This window comes from Oncorhynchus gorbuscha, linkage group LG21 (assembly GCF_021184085.1).
Source record: "Oncorhynchus gorbuscha isolate QuinsamMale2020 ecotype Even-year linkage group LG21, OgorEven_v1.0, whole genome shotgun sequence".
Taxonomy (NCBI): domain Eukaryota; kingdom Metazoa; phylum Chordata; class Actinopteri; order Salmoniformes; family Salmonidae; genus Oncorhynchus; species Oncorhynchus gorbuscha.
Genome location: NC_060193.1, coordinates 47,407,863 through 47,423,730, shown reverse-complemented (window position 1 = coordinate 47,423,730; position 15,868 = coordinate 47,407,863). Strand labels below are relative to the sequence as shown.

The 15,868-nt window shown below is 45.8% G+C and overlaps 1 protein-coding gene across 10 annotated transcripts in view; it reads right to left on the bottom strand.

Annotated features, from left to right (window-relative positions):
* Positions 1 to 3,012: 3,012 nt before the first annotated feature.
* LOC124008151 (RNA-binding motif, single-stranded-interacting protein 1-like) overlaps positions 3,013 to 15,868 on the bottom strand; it is a 36,751-nt gene continuing 23,895 nt past the window's right edge. For 4 of the 10 annotated variants that reach the window (XM_046319186.1, XM_046319192.1, XM_046319187.1 and 1 more), the window contains 10 exons: positions 15,690 to 15,781; positions 11,993 to 12,153; positions 11,777 to 11,856; positions 11,542 to 11,654; positions 10,348 to 10,488; positions 10,145 to 10,195; positions 6,486 to 6,587; positions 6,221 to 6,304; positions 5,981 to 6,056; positions 3,013 to 5,868 (listed from right to left, as the gene is read on the bottom strand). In XM_046319186.1, coding sequence (XP_046175142.1) covers positions 5,988 to 6,056; positions 6,221 to 6,304; positions 6,486 to 6,587; positions 10,145 to 10,195; positions 10,348 to 10,488; positions 11,542 to 11,654; positions 11,777 to 11,856; positions 11,993 to 12,153; positions 15,690 to 15,781 — 893 coding nt within the window. In that variant the 3' untranslated portion in view covers positions 3,013 to 5,868; positions 5,981 to 5,987. The remainder of the gene's footprint in view (positions 5,869 to 5,980; positions 6,057 to 6,220; positions 6,305 to 6,485; positions 6,588 to 10,144; positions 10,196 to 10,347; positions 10,489 to 11,541; positions 11,655 to 11,776; positions 11,857 to 11,992; positions 12,154 to 15,689; positions 15,782 to 15,868) is intronic. The other 6 variants (XM_046319188.1, XM_046319184.1, XM_046319189.1 and 3 more) reach the window with 6 other exon arrangements.

The window sequence follows — 15,868 nt, the reverse complement described above, 5'->3', positions numbered from 1 at the left end:
TGCCTGTCCCTCTCACCCTACCCACTGCCCATGCTCCCAGGCTGATGGGGGTGGAGGGGTGCTGATGAGTGATGGCAGCAACTGCTGGTGGGTCTGAGACATACAAATAACAGCCGCCTTCATTAGAGAGGGACGGCAGCAGAGTGGCAGTGATCCAGATTGACTGACAGGCCAAATGTGCCAGTGTTGCCCTCTCTTGGTTGACGCAGTAGGCTACAGCTCCCTGTGAGGAGTTCGTGTCAAGTATTTGTTGCTTATGTTGCGGTCTTGTGTTTGGAAGTGAATCGCAAGCCCAGTGAGTTAATTGAAACAAGTGCAGAGGAGGGTCAGAGGTGGAAGGAGTGACTGTATATTAATGTTATCCCTTCCCTATGGTGCTATGATTGGAATGTGTGTGTGTGTGTATAAAAGAGATACAGAGAGAGAGAGAGACCGAGAGAGAGAGGAGGTGGACAAGATGACAGATGTACATCGTAGGGATGAGAGTCAGATCAGTTCAGTAAAACTGCACATTCAGGCAAGGCATTATTCCCAGAAGTCAATGTGGTAACCATTATGGTTCCAAATGGCTACCAGGCTAATCAAGCTGACTATTTGCCATGTGGTACAGTTACACTCTACTACTGTAGAGTAAAACACATTAGTCGCTTTTTACATGGCTATTGTAAAATGTATCCATAGGCTTTACTGTGGCCCCATAAAAACATGTGCCAGAAAGGTTTATTTAAAGGTCAGTCAGCCCCTTTCCTATGAAATACCATTGAACAGAAATGAGTGAATGAATCAAGACACGAGAGACCACAGACCCTCTCAATGTCTGCACCCCCAATGTCTGCACAGGCACCCCCAATCTGACCTTGGCCCCACTTTAGGGAAAAGCGCCATGTGTCCCTTCAGCTGTGGATAATTAGACATCAGAAGAGCGAGAGAAAGGAGAAAGAGCGAGAAGGGGGATGGGGGGGTGAGACAGACAGAGAGTGCTAATCCTCCATCACTTGCTCCTTATGTTCATAGGGTCGATTTTCTTGCGTGGCGTGGGGAGCATATGCTTGGCATTACGGTCTGGCTGGGTGGTGTCCGGAGCGTGTGTGTGTGTGTGTGTGTGTGTGTGGGGTAGTGGGTGATCTTTACTGGTAAGATATATGGGACATGGTGCCTTTGTGTCTATGGCATCAGCTCAAGTAAGCTGCTAGCTTTAACAGAGAAGCCCCATAAAAGACACATATCACAAAGGATACATTACATGAAATCCCCTGGATGCTAGAAATAGTGTCCTAGAGGTTAGCGCCATGGACATATACTGTATACATCACCGGTTAGCAAGTACATTGATACATCAAGTTCTTATCAAAACAGTACTAACGATGACAAAGTGGACATCTACTGGATCGACTTTCAGGGTGGCAGGTCGCCTAGTGGTTAGAGTATTGGGCCAGTAACCGAAAGGTTGCTGGATCAAATCCCAGAGCTGACAAGGTAAAAAATCTGTCAGTCTACCCCTGAACAAGGCAGTTATTCCACTGGTCCCCAGTCGGCTGTCATTGTAAATAAGAATTTGGTCTTAACTGACTAATTTGAATGCATAGCCCCCTCTGCTGTTGATTGAAGGTACTTCATGTAAATCAAATTTTATTGGTCACATATTTAGCAGACGTTTTTGCGTTGGTAGTGAAATGCAGTGCAGTTGTATCTAGCAATTCACAACAGTACACACAAAACTCAGTAAATATGAGGACAAGCAATGTCGGTCGGAGTGGCATTGACTAGAATACAGTATATACATATGAAATTAGTAAAAAATTATGTAAACATTATTCAAGTGGCCAGTGTTCCATTATTAAAGTGATCAGTGATTCCATGTCTACAGGGTAGCAGCCTCTAAGGTGCAGGGTTGAGTAACCAGGTGGTTACCGGCTAGTGACAGTGACTAAGTTCAGGAAAGAGTACTGGGTGGAGGCCGGCTAGTGATTCATATTTAACAGTCTGATGGCCTTGAGATAGAAGCTGTTTTTCAGTCTCTCGGTCCCAGCTTTGATGCACCTGTACTGACCTCGCCTTCTGGATGATAGAGGGGTGAACAGGCAGTGGCTCAGGTGGTTGATGTCCTTGATGATCTTTATGGCCTTCCTGTGACATCGGGTGCTGTAGGTGTCCTGGAGGGCAGGTAGTTTGCCCCCGGTGATGCGTTGTGTAAACCACAACACCCTCTGGAGAGCCCTGCGGTTGCGGGCGGTGCAGTTGCCGTACCAGGCGGTGATACAGTCTGACAGAAAGCTCTCAATTGTACATCTGTAGAAGTTTGTGAGGGTCTTAGGGGCCAAGCCAAATTTCTTCAGCCTCCGGAGGTTGAAGAGGCGCTATTGCACCTTCTTCATTACACGGTCTGTGTGGGTGGACCATTTCAGATTGTCAATGACGTGTACGCCAAGGAACTTAAAGCTTTTCACCTTCACTGCGGTCCCGCCGATGTGGATGGGGGCGTGCTCCCTCTGCTGTCTCCTTAAGTCCACGATCAGCTCCTTCGTTTTGTTGATGTTGAGGGAGAGGTTATTTTCCTGGCACCACTCTGCCCGTGACCTCACCTCCTCCCTGTAGGCTGTCTTGTCGTTGTTGGTAATCAGGCTTGTTGTGTCATCTGCAAACTCAATGATTGAGTTGGAGGCGTGTGTGGCCACGCAGTCGTGGGTGAACAGGGAGTGCAGGTGGGGTCTGAGCATGCACCCTTGTGGGGCACCTGTGTTGAGAATCTGAGTAGAGGAGATGTTATTTCCTACCTTCACCACCTGGGGACGGCCCATCAGGAAGTCCAGGGCCCAGTTGCGCAGGGCGGGGTTCAGACCCAGGGCCCTAAGCTTAATGATGAGCTTGGAGGGTACTATGTAAAATTACATGCTTCTTGTCATATCCCAAAACGCAACAATAGCTGTAACTGAAGGGGTTCAGTTAAGATTTAGTAAACAACTACATCAAACATAAAATATGAGACATAAATGACTAAACAAACTCACCTCATAGGGCTGATTCATGGTGGGTTTTTATTCAAATATTTTTATAAAGGAAAGCACAAGGATAAGATTGTTCTACCAATCTAGTGAAACGATGGCTGTAACATACACAAGGAAACAAAAATACAAAATGATTTTATTTTTCTAACTGATGATACCCAGCAGCATCATCACCCAGACATGTAAAACAAAAACAAACAAAAAAATCTATCTTTCTGCATAAATTACTACTATTTCATTTTATTTATCGTCATCAGCCAGTCTATATCACACAAGTGTTGGTGGAATTTGCTGTACAACTAGCCTATTGATCCAGACACAGAATTGCACTTGGTTCAGACATCGCTAGCTATGCAAGACTACAAATAGTATGGTTGCAATTTAATCTTCCATCTTACAGACTTCTACAACCCCCCCTCACCACATTAACTGCCAACACAAAGTCCCATACTGAGAAGGTGTGTGTGTGTGTGTTTCAAGGGAAGAATAGATAAGAGTCTAGAAGCCTACACTACCACGGGGTGGGTTTGCGTTCCTATTTTATAAAATAAAAAAACCCTGCCTCATTCCCCAGCCTATTGGAACCTCTGATCGACAAGCAGCACTTTGTTTTTTCTTTTAACTTTGGAGACTCCAAAACTAAGGCGGAGCTAAAAACCGCATTCCACCTGTAGCAATGTTCATATCGGAAAAACAAACAAAAAACAAGATTCAGCATGAAACTACACTAAACAAAACAGAATGTTTCTTTACTTGAGGACAGAGTAGTAGGAGGAAGAATAGTAAAAATTGCTATTGGCCAGCTCCTGAGCTTGGCTTTGGATGCGCCCCAAATCTGACCTTATTTTCTTTATAGTGCAATGCTTTTGACCATTAGAGATACATAGAGGACTCAAGTGCCCAAAAGCCTTTTTTAGCATTGGCAGCACCATTGAAGACTTTCACCATTTTGAAGTAGTCAACTGGGTGGGACTTCCAATGGGTTAAAGGGATACTTTGGGGTTTTGGCAATGAGGCCCTTTATCTACTTCTCCAGAGTCAAATGAATTTGTGGATACCATTTTTATGTCTCTGTGTCCAGTATCAATGAAGTTAGAGGTAGTTTTGCAAGCCAATGCTGACTAGTGTTAGCGCAATGACTGGAAGTCTATGGGTATCTGCCTGCATGCTAGTAGATAAAGGTCATCATTGCCAATATCCCGAAGTATCCCTTTAACCCATTGGAAGTCCCACCCAGTGGACTACTTCAAAATGCTCTCACAGACGCCATAATGGGATAGACACAATGATGTGATGTCTATCTAACTCTGTTTTTATTTATTTAACTAGGCAAGTCAGTTAAGAACTCATTCTTATTTACAATGACGGCCTACCCGGGAACAGTGGGTTAACAGCCTTGTTCAGGAGCAGAACGACATATTTTTACCTTGTCAGCTCGGGGATTCGATCCAGCATCCTTACGGTTACTGGCCCACCGTTTTTGAACATAGCTCTATGTGAAAAGCCTATGGGTCAAAAGTAATGCACTACATAAGAAAAAGGGTGCGATTTGGTCCGCAGCTTTTGTGTTCTTCTCTGGTGAGGCGGGCTGGACCTGCAAACCCAGCCGTACCAGCCCAGACAGAACTCTGAGGTAGATAAAAACCAGTCACACATGACCACACATGGTGACCATTCAAGATGACCATTCAATGTTCTTTAAAGACAACCCCGTCAATTTAGTGTAAAGTAAAACAGATTGTAATTTCATCATTAAAGTGAAGCATTTTCTATTAATATTACTGTATCTGTTGAAGTAAAAAAATAGCAGAGAAAAAATTAAACCGCCTTGACGTTACCTCACAATTTCAAGCTTGCATTTCTTTTAAATCTATACGTGTTTTTTATTTCAATTGTAGGCTATCTTGCCTTAATTAGGGAGATGAGATCAGTATGTGTAGCATTTGATGGAGGTTCACATCCTTGGTTGTGGGTGAAATATGACAAAACAAGACACCTACACTGTCAAAGTCTAGAGACCTTACTATGGACTGACAGTAGTTCTAATTAAGAGTGGCTGTTCTTTTTAATGTAGCCTGGTTAGACCAGGCTGAATACTGTGATCACCATGAAGTGAAACAGTGAAATGTCAGGGAATCAGTTCGGATTCTGCCAGGCTATGTAAAATGACTTATGATGTTAGAGGAAGGCACATTATCCAACCCATCATCTATTTGGCAAAACATCTGCTTCTTTATCAGTTCTCTATTCATAGATTGATTGACAGCTGCCAAACGGCCAATCCTACATATTTAATCTGATACAGAAAATCATGTCAGACATTAACCCTAGAAGCCTAATCGAATGATAATATCTTATAAAGACCAAAAATAAAAACCAGTAACACCTCACCAAATGAACACTTTTTGCAAGCAACATTTTTTTCATCATATATCTTGGCTAATAAACTACCTATAAAACCCATTGGAAATCTCTTTTTCCTTAAGTCAACAGATTCCACAAAAAAAAAAAAGAATCAATCTCATGCATCTTTTAACATCACGCTGTAGGCTACTTGCCCCATTGCATCCACTTGGAGAATCCGTGGTAAAAAATACACGTCTTTTCGTTTATCAAAATAAAACATTTTTTTTACTGTTTTGAAGGGGGGGGAAATAATTGTTGGTTTTGTCCATTTTTACAGCTCTGTCTTCGTTTTACACACCATGGTATCATTGCTGTTGGTTCCATCATACACAGTTGTTTGGTTGAAGCTGTGCAAAAGAGTTCTTACTGAAGTCTGGTCTGGTCCAATCAGGAGAGGCTATGACTGTGACATCATGAGTCAGCGCCCACAGCATCCATTACTGCTCACAGAAGTCACCTGACAATACACACGACAATCAGGATCACTACGTCCTACTATGAGCAGTGCTACAGTCCAATTAAAACTATCACTTCCATCTCATATAGGGACTCATAAAGGAAGCACGTACCTTATCGCTACTTGCTCTGTTGACTGTAGGGAGACGAATTGTTGGACGAATCCATTTGCTGCTGTGAACCATTTTCCTGAAGAGGGAAAAACTGTGTAACTTCACATCTTAATATCTGGTATTAGCACCATCAAGTAAGTAATGGGATGGGATGTCAAAAGTGTCTGTGAAATGGCTGTACTCATGATGAGACATGGATGAATGAGAGGAGATCAACACAATGAGAAGGCAAAGACGAACCTCAGAACTTACGGCTGTCTGCTGCATGTGGGCGTACTGAGGCATATAGGCTGCCTGGACTGCAGCGTTGGCTGAAATATACTGCTGTCATAAGAAAAACAACAATATATTAGATACTGTACCCCTCAGAAGTCAGCCAACTCATTTTCACCCAAACCCAAATCACCGCCTAGTCCTTAGCCTCTGTGAACTTTAGATCTGCGTTTGCACCAGGTAAAATGAGACTAACTCAATTGCACCTCCCCCTTCCCAGAATGCCCCTCACCGCTCCACTGCTGCCCAATGAGAGATGGCCCATCTGCTGTGTCATGATGGCGGTGGGCTGCATTGTCATGGAGTGGTCCACAGAGGGCGACATTACAGCCTGCTGTAGCAGAGAGAGACAGAGATTATAATTCTAGAATCAATACAAGGTCATCCTCATACTCAAACCCATTGAGGATCAATAGAAGGTCTGCAGGCAAAAGTATCTGGCTTTTGGGAATTTGTGGTTAGGTTTAACTGTAATAACTCATTCATAAAACCGATTCTGTACAGGGCTGAATAGGGACTGGTTAGACCAAGTGTAGTGCTGAGCGATTAACCAAAATGTTGGTTATTTAAACAATTTTAAAACAACTACTTGACTGACGTCGGTTCAATGATTTGAATTCCATTTGGTTCATTGTTTGTTGTTGTTGGTGAGCCCGATGTGCAGTTTCTGTAGAAATAAATCAGATCAAGCCTGAACTGTGCGATGTACTCGGGAGTTGTAGGTTCCAACAAGCCAATATTCTACATAGTTTAGCGAAGAAAACATGGTAATTAACTACAATGACCATAATCCATTGTGTGCCCGGTTTAAACTTGTCCGATCTGTGCGGAGTTGACATGGAGACAGAGAACAGAGAACGAGAGGGATAGAACGGGAGTTGCTTCGAGAGTTTGAAAATGCAGGATCTAAGTGATTGATAGTTGGTTTTCAGCAGTCATAAAAGTATGCCTTATTTACTTTGAATCAAATCAAGCTTACTTACAAGCTCTATAACAACAATGCAGTTTTAAGAAAATACCCCAGATCTCAAAAAGCACTAAATCGCTCAGCACTAACCAAGTGAAACCTGTGACTTCAAGTTTGTTAGATTAATCAGACAAGCTCAGCACCCCCCGAAAATACATATTTTTTAGGCCTTAGGCCATCTGTATAAGCCCAAACTCCTTGAGGGAATGCACCATTTCCTTGTCAAAATGAGGGGAAACAGACACAGACACTTGTTCTACTTGAAACCATCTGCTGAGAGATGCAAATGGCTTCAGTCATAAGACCATGTCTGCTGCAGGCATTTCCTGTTGGCTCCATACGACAGTGGGAGCAGAGAGCTAGAGGCCAGAGAAGCACAGTCGTATTTCGGTCCCAGATCACACCCTATTCTCTCAAACTCAACTCTGGACCATTTTTCATTGTTCCCCTCTAATCAGGGACTGATTTAGACCTGGGACACCAGGTGGGTGCAATTAATTATCAGGCAGAACAGAAAACCAGCAGGCTCCGGACCTAGTAGGGTAAGAGCTGAATAGCCCGGCCCTGTTCCCTACATAGTGCACAACTTTTGACCAGAGCCGCAGAGTCAGTTAGCTACTGGAAAAGAGAGCTCTCTGCTTTTGTCTCAGGCTCTGGTCAAAAGTAGCGCACTACAAAGGAAATAGGGTGCAAATTCAGACGCAGTCTTAATCCACCGTGTCACATCCAGATGATAAAAGGAAAAGAGCTCAAGAGCTTAAACTCACCAGGGGAGTTTCCCCTTTAAATCCTAATCAAAACAATTGATTGGTTCCGCCCTCACTGAAATATGAGGGAATGTTCCGGTTCCCAGAACTGGGCTCGGCTCTGTTTTGTTCTGTTCTCTTCTCTTCTCTTCCCACACAGATTTTGGGGGTGTTTAGCAGAACTCGCTGATTAAAGTAACACATTCTGTTTTTGAATCAGGGTATTTTTAACTGAGGTAACATGTCATACATCAGCCTCTCAACATATACTATCAGTGGGATAAGATATATAAAGGGGCGCAACTTTCACATTCTGAAATTGCATTTTTGTCCCCTCCCAGTTTTATAATTGTAATGCGATACAAAACGAGGCAACAGTGTGCTTTAGGACCATGCGGACTCCTCCAAGCGATATGCTACCGGTCAAAAGTTTTAGAATACCTACAAATTCAAGGGTTTTTCTTTATTTGTACTATTTTCTACATTGTAGAATAATAGTGACGACATCCAAACTATGAAATGACACATGGAATCATGTAGTAACCAACAAATTGTTAAACAAATCAAAATATATTTTATATTTGAGATTCTTTGATGCCTTGTTGACAGCTTTGCACACTCTTGGCATTCTCTCAACCAGCTTCACAAGGTAGTCCAAGTCAATTTGTGGAATTTATTTCCTTCTGATTGAGCCAATCAGTTGTGCTGTGACAAGGTGGGGGGGGGGTATACAGAAGATAGCCCTACTTGGTAAAAGACCAAGTCCATATTATGGTAAGAACAGCTCAAATAAGCAAAGAGAAATGACAATCCATCATTACTATAAGACATGAAGGTCAGTCAATACGGAACATTTCAAGAATTTTGAAAGTTTCTTCAAGTACAGTCACAAAGAACATCAAGCTCTATGATGAAACTGGCTCTCATGAGGACCGCCACAGGAAAGGAAGAGCCAGAGTTACCTCTGCTGCAGGGGATACGTTTATTAGAGTTAACAGCCTCAGAAATTCCAGCCCAAATAAATGCTTCAGAGTTCAAGGAACAGACACATCTCAACATCAACTGTTCAGAGAAGACTGCATGAATCAGGCCTTCATGGTCAAATTGCTGTAAAGAAACCACTACTAAAGGACACCAATAAGAAGAAAAGACTTCCTTGGGACAAGAAACCCGAGCAATGGACATTAGACCGGTGGAAATTCGTCCTTTGGTCTGGAGTCCAAATTTGAGATTACTGGTTCCAACTGCCGTGTCTTTGTGAGACGCGTGTGGGTGAACAGATGATCTCTGCATGAGTATTTCCCACCGTAAAGCTTGGAGGAGGAGGTGTGATGGTGTGGGGGTGCTTGCTGGTGACACGGTCTGTGATTTATTTAGAATTCAAGGCACACATAACCAGCATGGCTACCACAGCATTGTGGCTTAGTGGGACTATAATTTGTTTTTCAACAGTACAATGACCAAACAAACCTCCAGGCTGTGTAAGGGCTGTTTTACCAAGAAAGAGAGTGACGGAGTGTTGCATCAGATGACCTGGCCTCCACAATCCCCCGACCTCAACCAAAATGCTGGGAAAGCATTCCAGGTGAAGCTGGTTGAGAGAATGCCAAGAGTGTGCAAAGCTGTCATCAAGGCAAAGGGTGGCTATTTGAAGAATCTCAAATATAAAATATATTTGGACTTGTTTAACACTTGTTTGGTTACTACATGATTCCATATGTGTTATTTCATAGTTTTGATGTCTTCACTATTTTTCTACAATGTAGAAAATAGTAAAAATAAAGAAAAACCCTTAAATGAGTAGGCGTTCTAAAACTTTTGACCGGTAGTGTATATGTCCCCCCCACTTCTAAAACCAAAGTTGCACCCCTGGATGTACAGTATATATATATATTTTTTTAAATCACAATGTTTTTGTATCAGAGAAGTAGCCGCCTAACTGTATTATTAGTCTTATTTATGAGATACGCATGGTATACATCGTCCAACTAAATGTGTACTTGCATTATGTCTGTAGTCTACATGTATAGCGCTGCGAACGGAGTTAAGACAGTTTCTTTCACTGTGTTTTTGTACCAGGGTAGGGTAGTACTCCATTTGTGGTAAAATGAAGAATGACAATCCATATTTTCTAGCACTGTGTGTAGAGTAAGAAAGACATCATTTCATTTCTCTTACTGGGTGTTGCATGATGTAAGGCTGGTGGGCCATCCAGGAAGGATTCTGTACCTGGAGCACGAAAGGGCAGGGTTAACCTCATGCCACATTCTTCATATTTACAGAACATTTACATTTGAGTCATTCAGCAGGCGCTCTCATCCAAAGAGACTCATCTTTTGATAATTTATATTGAATTAACTCCAGGATAATGAAGTGCCTACCTGGTAGGAGGTGACAGGAGACATGTAGGGAGACATGGCTTGCTGAGTCATCATCCTATTGGCCGTTAGGGTGTAGGGAGAGGCATAATAGCCGTTCTGCATAGCAGCTGAGGTGGGGTCGTAGGTGAGAGTCATCCCGCCCTGGTAGGACAAAACAGTCACACAAAACCAGATCCTTCTCATCGAACTGTGACATTAGCATCACAATACCAACCATTAAATCAGTACCATGATCTGTAATGGGCACTAATGCAGTGGTACCTAAACTGTGGGGTTGGCAGGGGGGGCACCGGTGGAATTGTGGAGACTGCAGGAAATAAGCTTTAAACCTGCAAAATTCGCCCCACCAACAAGAGGTGGAAAAAGTACACAATAGTCATACTTGAGTAGGAGTAAAGACACCTTCATAGAAAATGACTCAAGTAAAAGTAAGTCACCCAGTAAAGTACTACTTGAGTAAAAGTACTACTTGAGTCCAAAAGTATTTTGTTTTAAATGTACTAGTAGCAAAAGTACATGTAATTGCTCAAATATACTTAAGTGCAAAGGAAGAGGAAAAGTATAAATGATTTCAAATTCCTTACATTAAGCAAACCGGACAGCACCCTTATATATTTTTTGGATATCTAGGGCCACACTCCAACACTCACATGAAGCATGTGTGTTTATTGAGTCTGCCAGATCAGAGGCAGTAGGGATGACCAGGGATGTTCTCTTGAGAAGTGAGTGAATTTGACCATTTTACTGTCACACTAAGCTTTAAAAATGTAATGAGTACTTTTGGGTGTCAGGGAAAATGTATGGAGTAAAAGTTGTCAAAAATAATAATAGTAAACTACAGATACCCCAAACAACAACTTAAGTAGTACTTTAAAGTATTTTTACTTAAGTACTTTACACCACTGGTCATGAACAGTTATTGTGCCCATAGAAATCGACATCCGCTGGTGGGGGGTCCCGAATGCTGGGAGGGGGGCCCGAGTGAAAAAGTTAATGAACCCCTGCTCTAATGAACTGGTCTCTCAGGATAGGATTGACACTGGGCCCTGGGCCCTGGGCCCTGGGCAAGTCAGTCAACACTAGACATGAGGTAATGCATTTATTCTTAAAATGCCCTTTATTAGTCTGGCAGGGAGCGAAAACTTGCAGTTGTGGGTCCACCCACAGAGACGAGACGGACAGAGAGGCACTTACTAGTCTGAGCTCTCCCTCTCGGGGCCATGTGCGACCGCTGGGGATGTAGGGACTGTGGCTGTGCCTCTTCCTCTGACCATCAGCAAACTTACACAGCAGAGGCTCAGAGGGAGCTGGAGAGGGGGGGGGGGGGAAAAAGCACCATCCTCACCATTACCATCACCGTTAGCGAAACAAAAGAGTGAGCATCGCAGCCCAACGCATGAGAGAGAATAAGAGAAAAATAGGCCTTTACCCGTAGTTCCAGGCGCCGTCTTGATGAACTTCCCATTGAAGTGGGCTATGACTGAGTTACACATCTCCTTGGACTCCATCCTGAGAATAGTAGACATAAGTCACATCAATCAATGGGATCGAAATTAGAAAAAGTAGCAGGATTTGAACCCACAGCCCTTCGAGTTACCAACATGGCCCTGCGTCAAACTGTTACGGAGCATTGAGATGTTCCCACCTGGCAAAGCCGACCCCTCTGCTGGCCCCGCTGTAGTCTCGGAGGACGCGGGTGGAGATGACCTGTCCAAAAGGCCTCAGCAGCCCCTCCAGCTCCTGCTCGTCTACAGACACAGGCAGGTTGGAGATGTACAGGTTGGTGGGGTCCTGCTCCTGTTGCTGCTTAGAGAGAGGGACGGAGAAATGGATAGAGAGGTATTAGGATCATTTTCCTCCAAATAATTTATGGTAATTTGGGCAGCAACACCAACACCAACTCGAAGGCAATTACATTAATATTTCACTCTGATTAAAATTATGCGTTGACACGATTTGAGTCTGATGATCTCCAAGCCAGGATATCGAAGCCATAACAACAAAACACAACTGAACATGAGTTAGCTAGGGTTGTGTGTTGCCTTAGTAACGGTCACGTCCGGGTCATGCGGGGTCTTCAGTCAACAACTCTGTAAATGTGTTATCAAGGACTTAAGTTTCTTTGGCCCTTGATTTGCTCATAATGGCGACTGGTCTCTTTTTCTATGCATCCTCTCCATAGACTTAACGACTGGTTCAGTTCTCCCATCTTTACCATTACGAGCTCAACAGCTAAGCAGTACAGTTATGCAGCTACCATACAGGCACACTGTTCTGCTGGCCTCGGCAGAAATACAGGAGCAAGCTAGACACAGGTCCCCAGAGAGAGGAGAGAGAGAAGAGAGGTGACAGAGGTGACAGAGAAGAGAGGTGACAGAGGTGACAGAGAAGAGAGGAGACAGAGGTGACAGAGAAGAGAGGAGACAGAGAGTGAGAGAGAGCGAGAGGAGACAGAGAGAGAGAGAGAGACAGAGGAGACAGAGAGAGAGAGAGAGCAGAGAGGAGACAGAGAGAGAGAGGTGACAGAGGAGACAGAGAGAGACAGAGGTGAGAGGAGACAGAGAGGAGACAGAGGAGACAGAGAGAGAGAGAGTGACAGAGGAGACAGAGAGAGAGAGGTGACAGAGGAGACAGAGAGAGAGAGAGTGACAGAGGAGACAGAGAGAGAGAGAGTGACAGAGGTGACAGAGAGAGAGAGGTGACAGAGGTGACAGAGGAGAGAGTGACAGAGGAGACAGAGCGCGAGGAGACAGGTGACAGAGGAGACAGAGGAGAGAGGAGACAGAGCGAGAGGAGACAGAGGAGAGAGGTGACAGAGGTGACAGAGAAGAGAGGTGACAGAGGTGACAGAGAAGAGAGGTGACAGAGGTGACAGAGAAGAGAGGTGACAGAGGTGACAGAGAAGAGAGGTGACAGAGGTGACAGAGAAGAGAGGTGACAGAGGTGACAGAGAGAGAGAGGTGACAGAGGTGACAGAGAAGAGAGGTGACAGAGGTGACAGAGAGAGAGAGGTGACAGAGAGTGACAGAGAGAGAGAGAGTGACACAGAGCGCGAGAGAGAGTGAGAGAGAGCGCGAGAGAGAGGTGAGAGAGAGCGCGAGAGAGGTGAGAGAGAGCGCGAGAGAGAGTGACGAGAGAGAGCGCGAGAGAGAGCGAGAGAGAGACGAGAGAGAGAGCGAGAGAGAGCGCGAGAGAGACGAGAGAGAGCGCGAGAGGACACAGAGCGCGCGAGAGGACACAGAGCGCGCGAGAGGACACAGAGCGCGCGAGAGGACACAGAGCGCGCGAGAGGACACAGAGCGCGCGAGAGGACACAGAGCGCGCGAGAGGACACAGAGAGAGCGCGAGAGAGAGCGCGCGAGAGGAGCGCGAGAGAGAGCGCGAGAGAGAGCACGAGAGAGAGCGCGAGAGAGAGGAGACAGAGAGCGAGAGAGAGCACGAGAGAGAGCGCGAGAGGACAGAGAGAGCGCGAGAGAGCGCGACAGAGAGCGCGAGAGAGAGACAGAGCGAGAGAGAGCGCGAGAGAGAGCGAGAGAGAGCGAGAGAGAGCGCGAGAGAGACAGAGAGAGCGCGAGAGAGGACACAGAGAGCGCGAGAGAGACGAGAGAGAGCGCGAGAGAGACACAGAGAGCGCGAGAGAGACACAGAGAGCGCGAGAGAGACACGAGAGAGAGCGCGAGAGGACGAGAGAGCGCGAGAGAGAGCGCGAGAGAGAGCGCGAGAGAGACACAGAGCGCGCGAGAGGACGAGAGAGAGCGCGAGAGAGACGCGAGAGAGAGCGCGAGAGAGAGAGAGAGAGCAGAGAGAGAGCGAGAGAGACAGAGAGAGCGCGAGAGAGACAGAGAGCGCGCGAGAGGACAGAGAGCGCGCGAGAGGACAGAGAGCGCGCGAGAGGACAGAGAGCGCGCGAGAGGACAGAGAGCGCGCGAGAGGACAGAGAGCGCGAGAGGACAGAGAGCGCGCGAGAGGACAGAGAGCGCGCGAGAGGACAGAGAGCGCGCGAGAGGACAGAGAGCGCGCGAGAGGACAGAGAGCGCGCGAGAGGACAGAGAGCGCGCGAGAGGACAGAGAGCGCGCGAGAGGACAGAGAGCGCGCGAGAGGACAGAGAGAGCGCGAGAGGACAGAGAGCGCGCGAGAGGACAGAGAGCGCGCGAGAGGACAGAGAGCGCGCGAGAGGACAGAGAGCGCGCGAGAGGACAGAGAGCGCGCGAGAGGACAGAGAGCGCGCGAGAGGACAGAGAGCGCGCGAGAGGACAGAGAGCGCGCGAGAGGACAGAGAGCGCAGAGAGAGGACAGAGAGCGCGCGAGAGGACAGAGAGCGCGCGAGAGGACAGAGAGCGCGCGAGAGGACAGAGAGCGCGCGAGAGGACAGAGAGCGCGCGAGAGGACAGAGAGCGCGCGAGAGGACAGAGAGCGCGCGAGAGGACAGAGAGCGCGCGAGAGGACAGAGAGCGAGCGAGAGGACAGAGAGCGAGCGAGAGGACAGAGAGCGAGCGAGAGGACAGAGAGCGAGCGAGAGGACAGAGAGCGAGCGAGAGGACAGAGAGCGAGCGAGAGGACAGAGAGCGCGCGAGAGCGAGAGAGACAGAGGAGAGGACAGAGAGCGCGCGCGAGAGCGAGAGAGACAGAGGAGAGTGGAGAGAGAAAATTGTTCTGTCTGGTTTGCTTAATATAAGGAATTTGAAATTATTTACTTTTGACACTTAAATACATTTTAAACCAAATACATTTAGACTGGTGACTTTTACCGGGTGACTTTTACTTTTAATCGAGTCATTTTTATTAAGGTATCTTTACTTTTACTCAAGTATGACAATTCAGTACTTTTTCCATCACTGAAGAAGAGTTGTTCAAATCATAGTCTGAAGTATTCAAACCAATAAGCATAACATCAGTAATTGGACATGGAATGTTAACATAACATGCTAACTCATAACACAGCATAAAATGCTAACTGGGAGTATCCTAGCCCAGAGCACATGAATTAGTAGTTGCTGTGCTACGAGACAGACAGTCATAATATTTGCATAGCAGCAGAAAGCTGTCCATCCTGTTCTGTGACTGTTTTTTTGGCAGCGAGCGGGAGAGGGAAGGGAGGACATCTGTCTTAAGTAGAGAACGTGAATGGGGTCACTGCCTGAACAGCCAGCCAGTCAGCTGGGGTCATGTGACTGATTCTGCTGTTCTGCTTTACACACACACACACACACACAAATGCACGTACAACACACACACACACAGTCTACTGCTCCATATAATCTGTCATTATAATTTACAAAACAGAGACAGACCTAGGGGCCAAAGTTGTTCTACTACCAGAAGAACACAGGGTTCCTCTCACCTTAGCCATCTGGGCTTGTATCCCACTGGTCTTTAGGGCATGGACCGCCTTCTGGGCTGCTGCAGGGCTGTCAAAGTCCACAAACCCATACCCTGGAGTAGGGGGAGGAGCACCGAAACAACAGTCATGATACAGTTCTACAACTTGATATTAGTTTGCTTTACATTACAAATGCATGT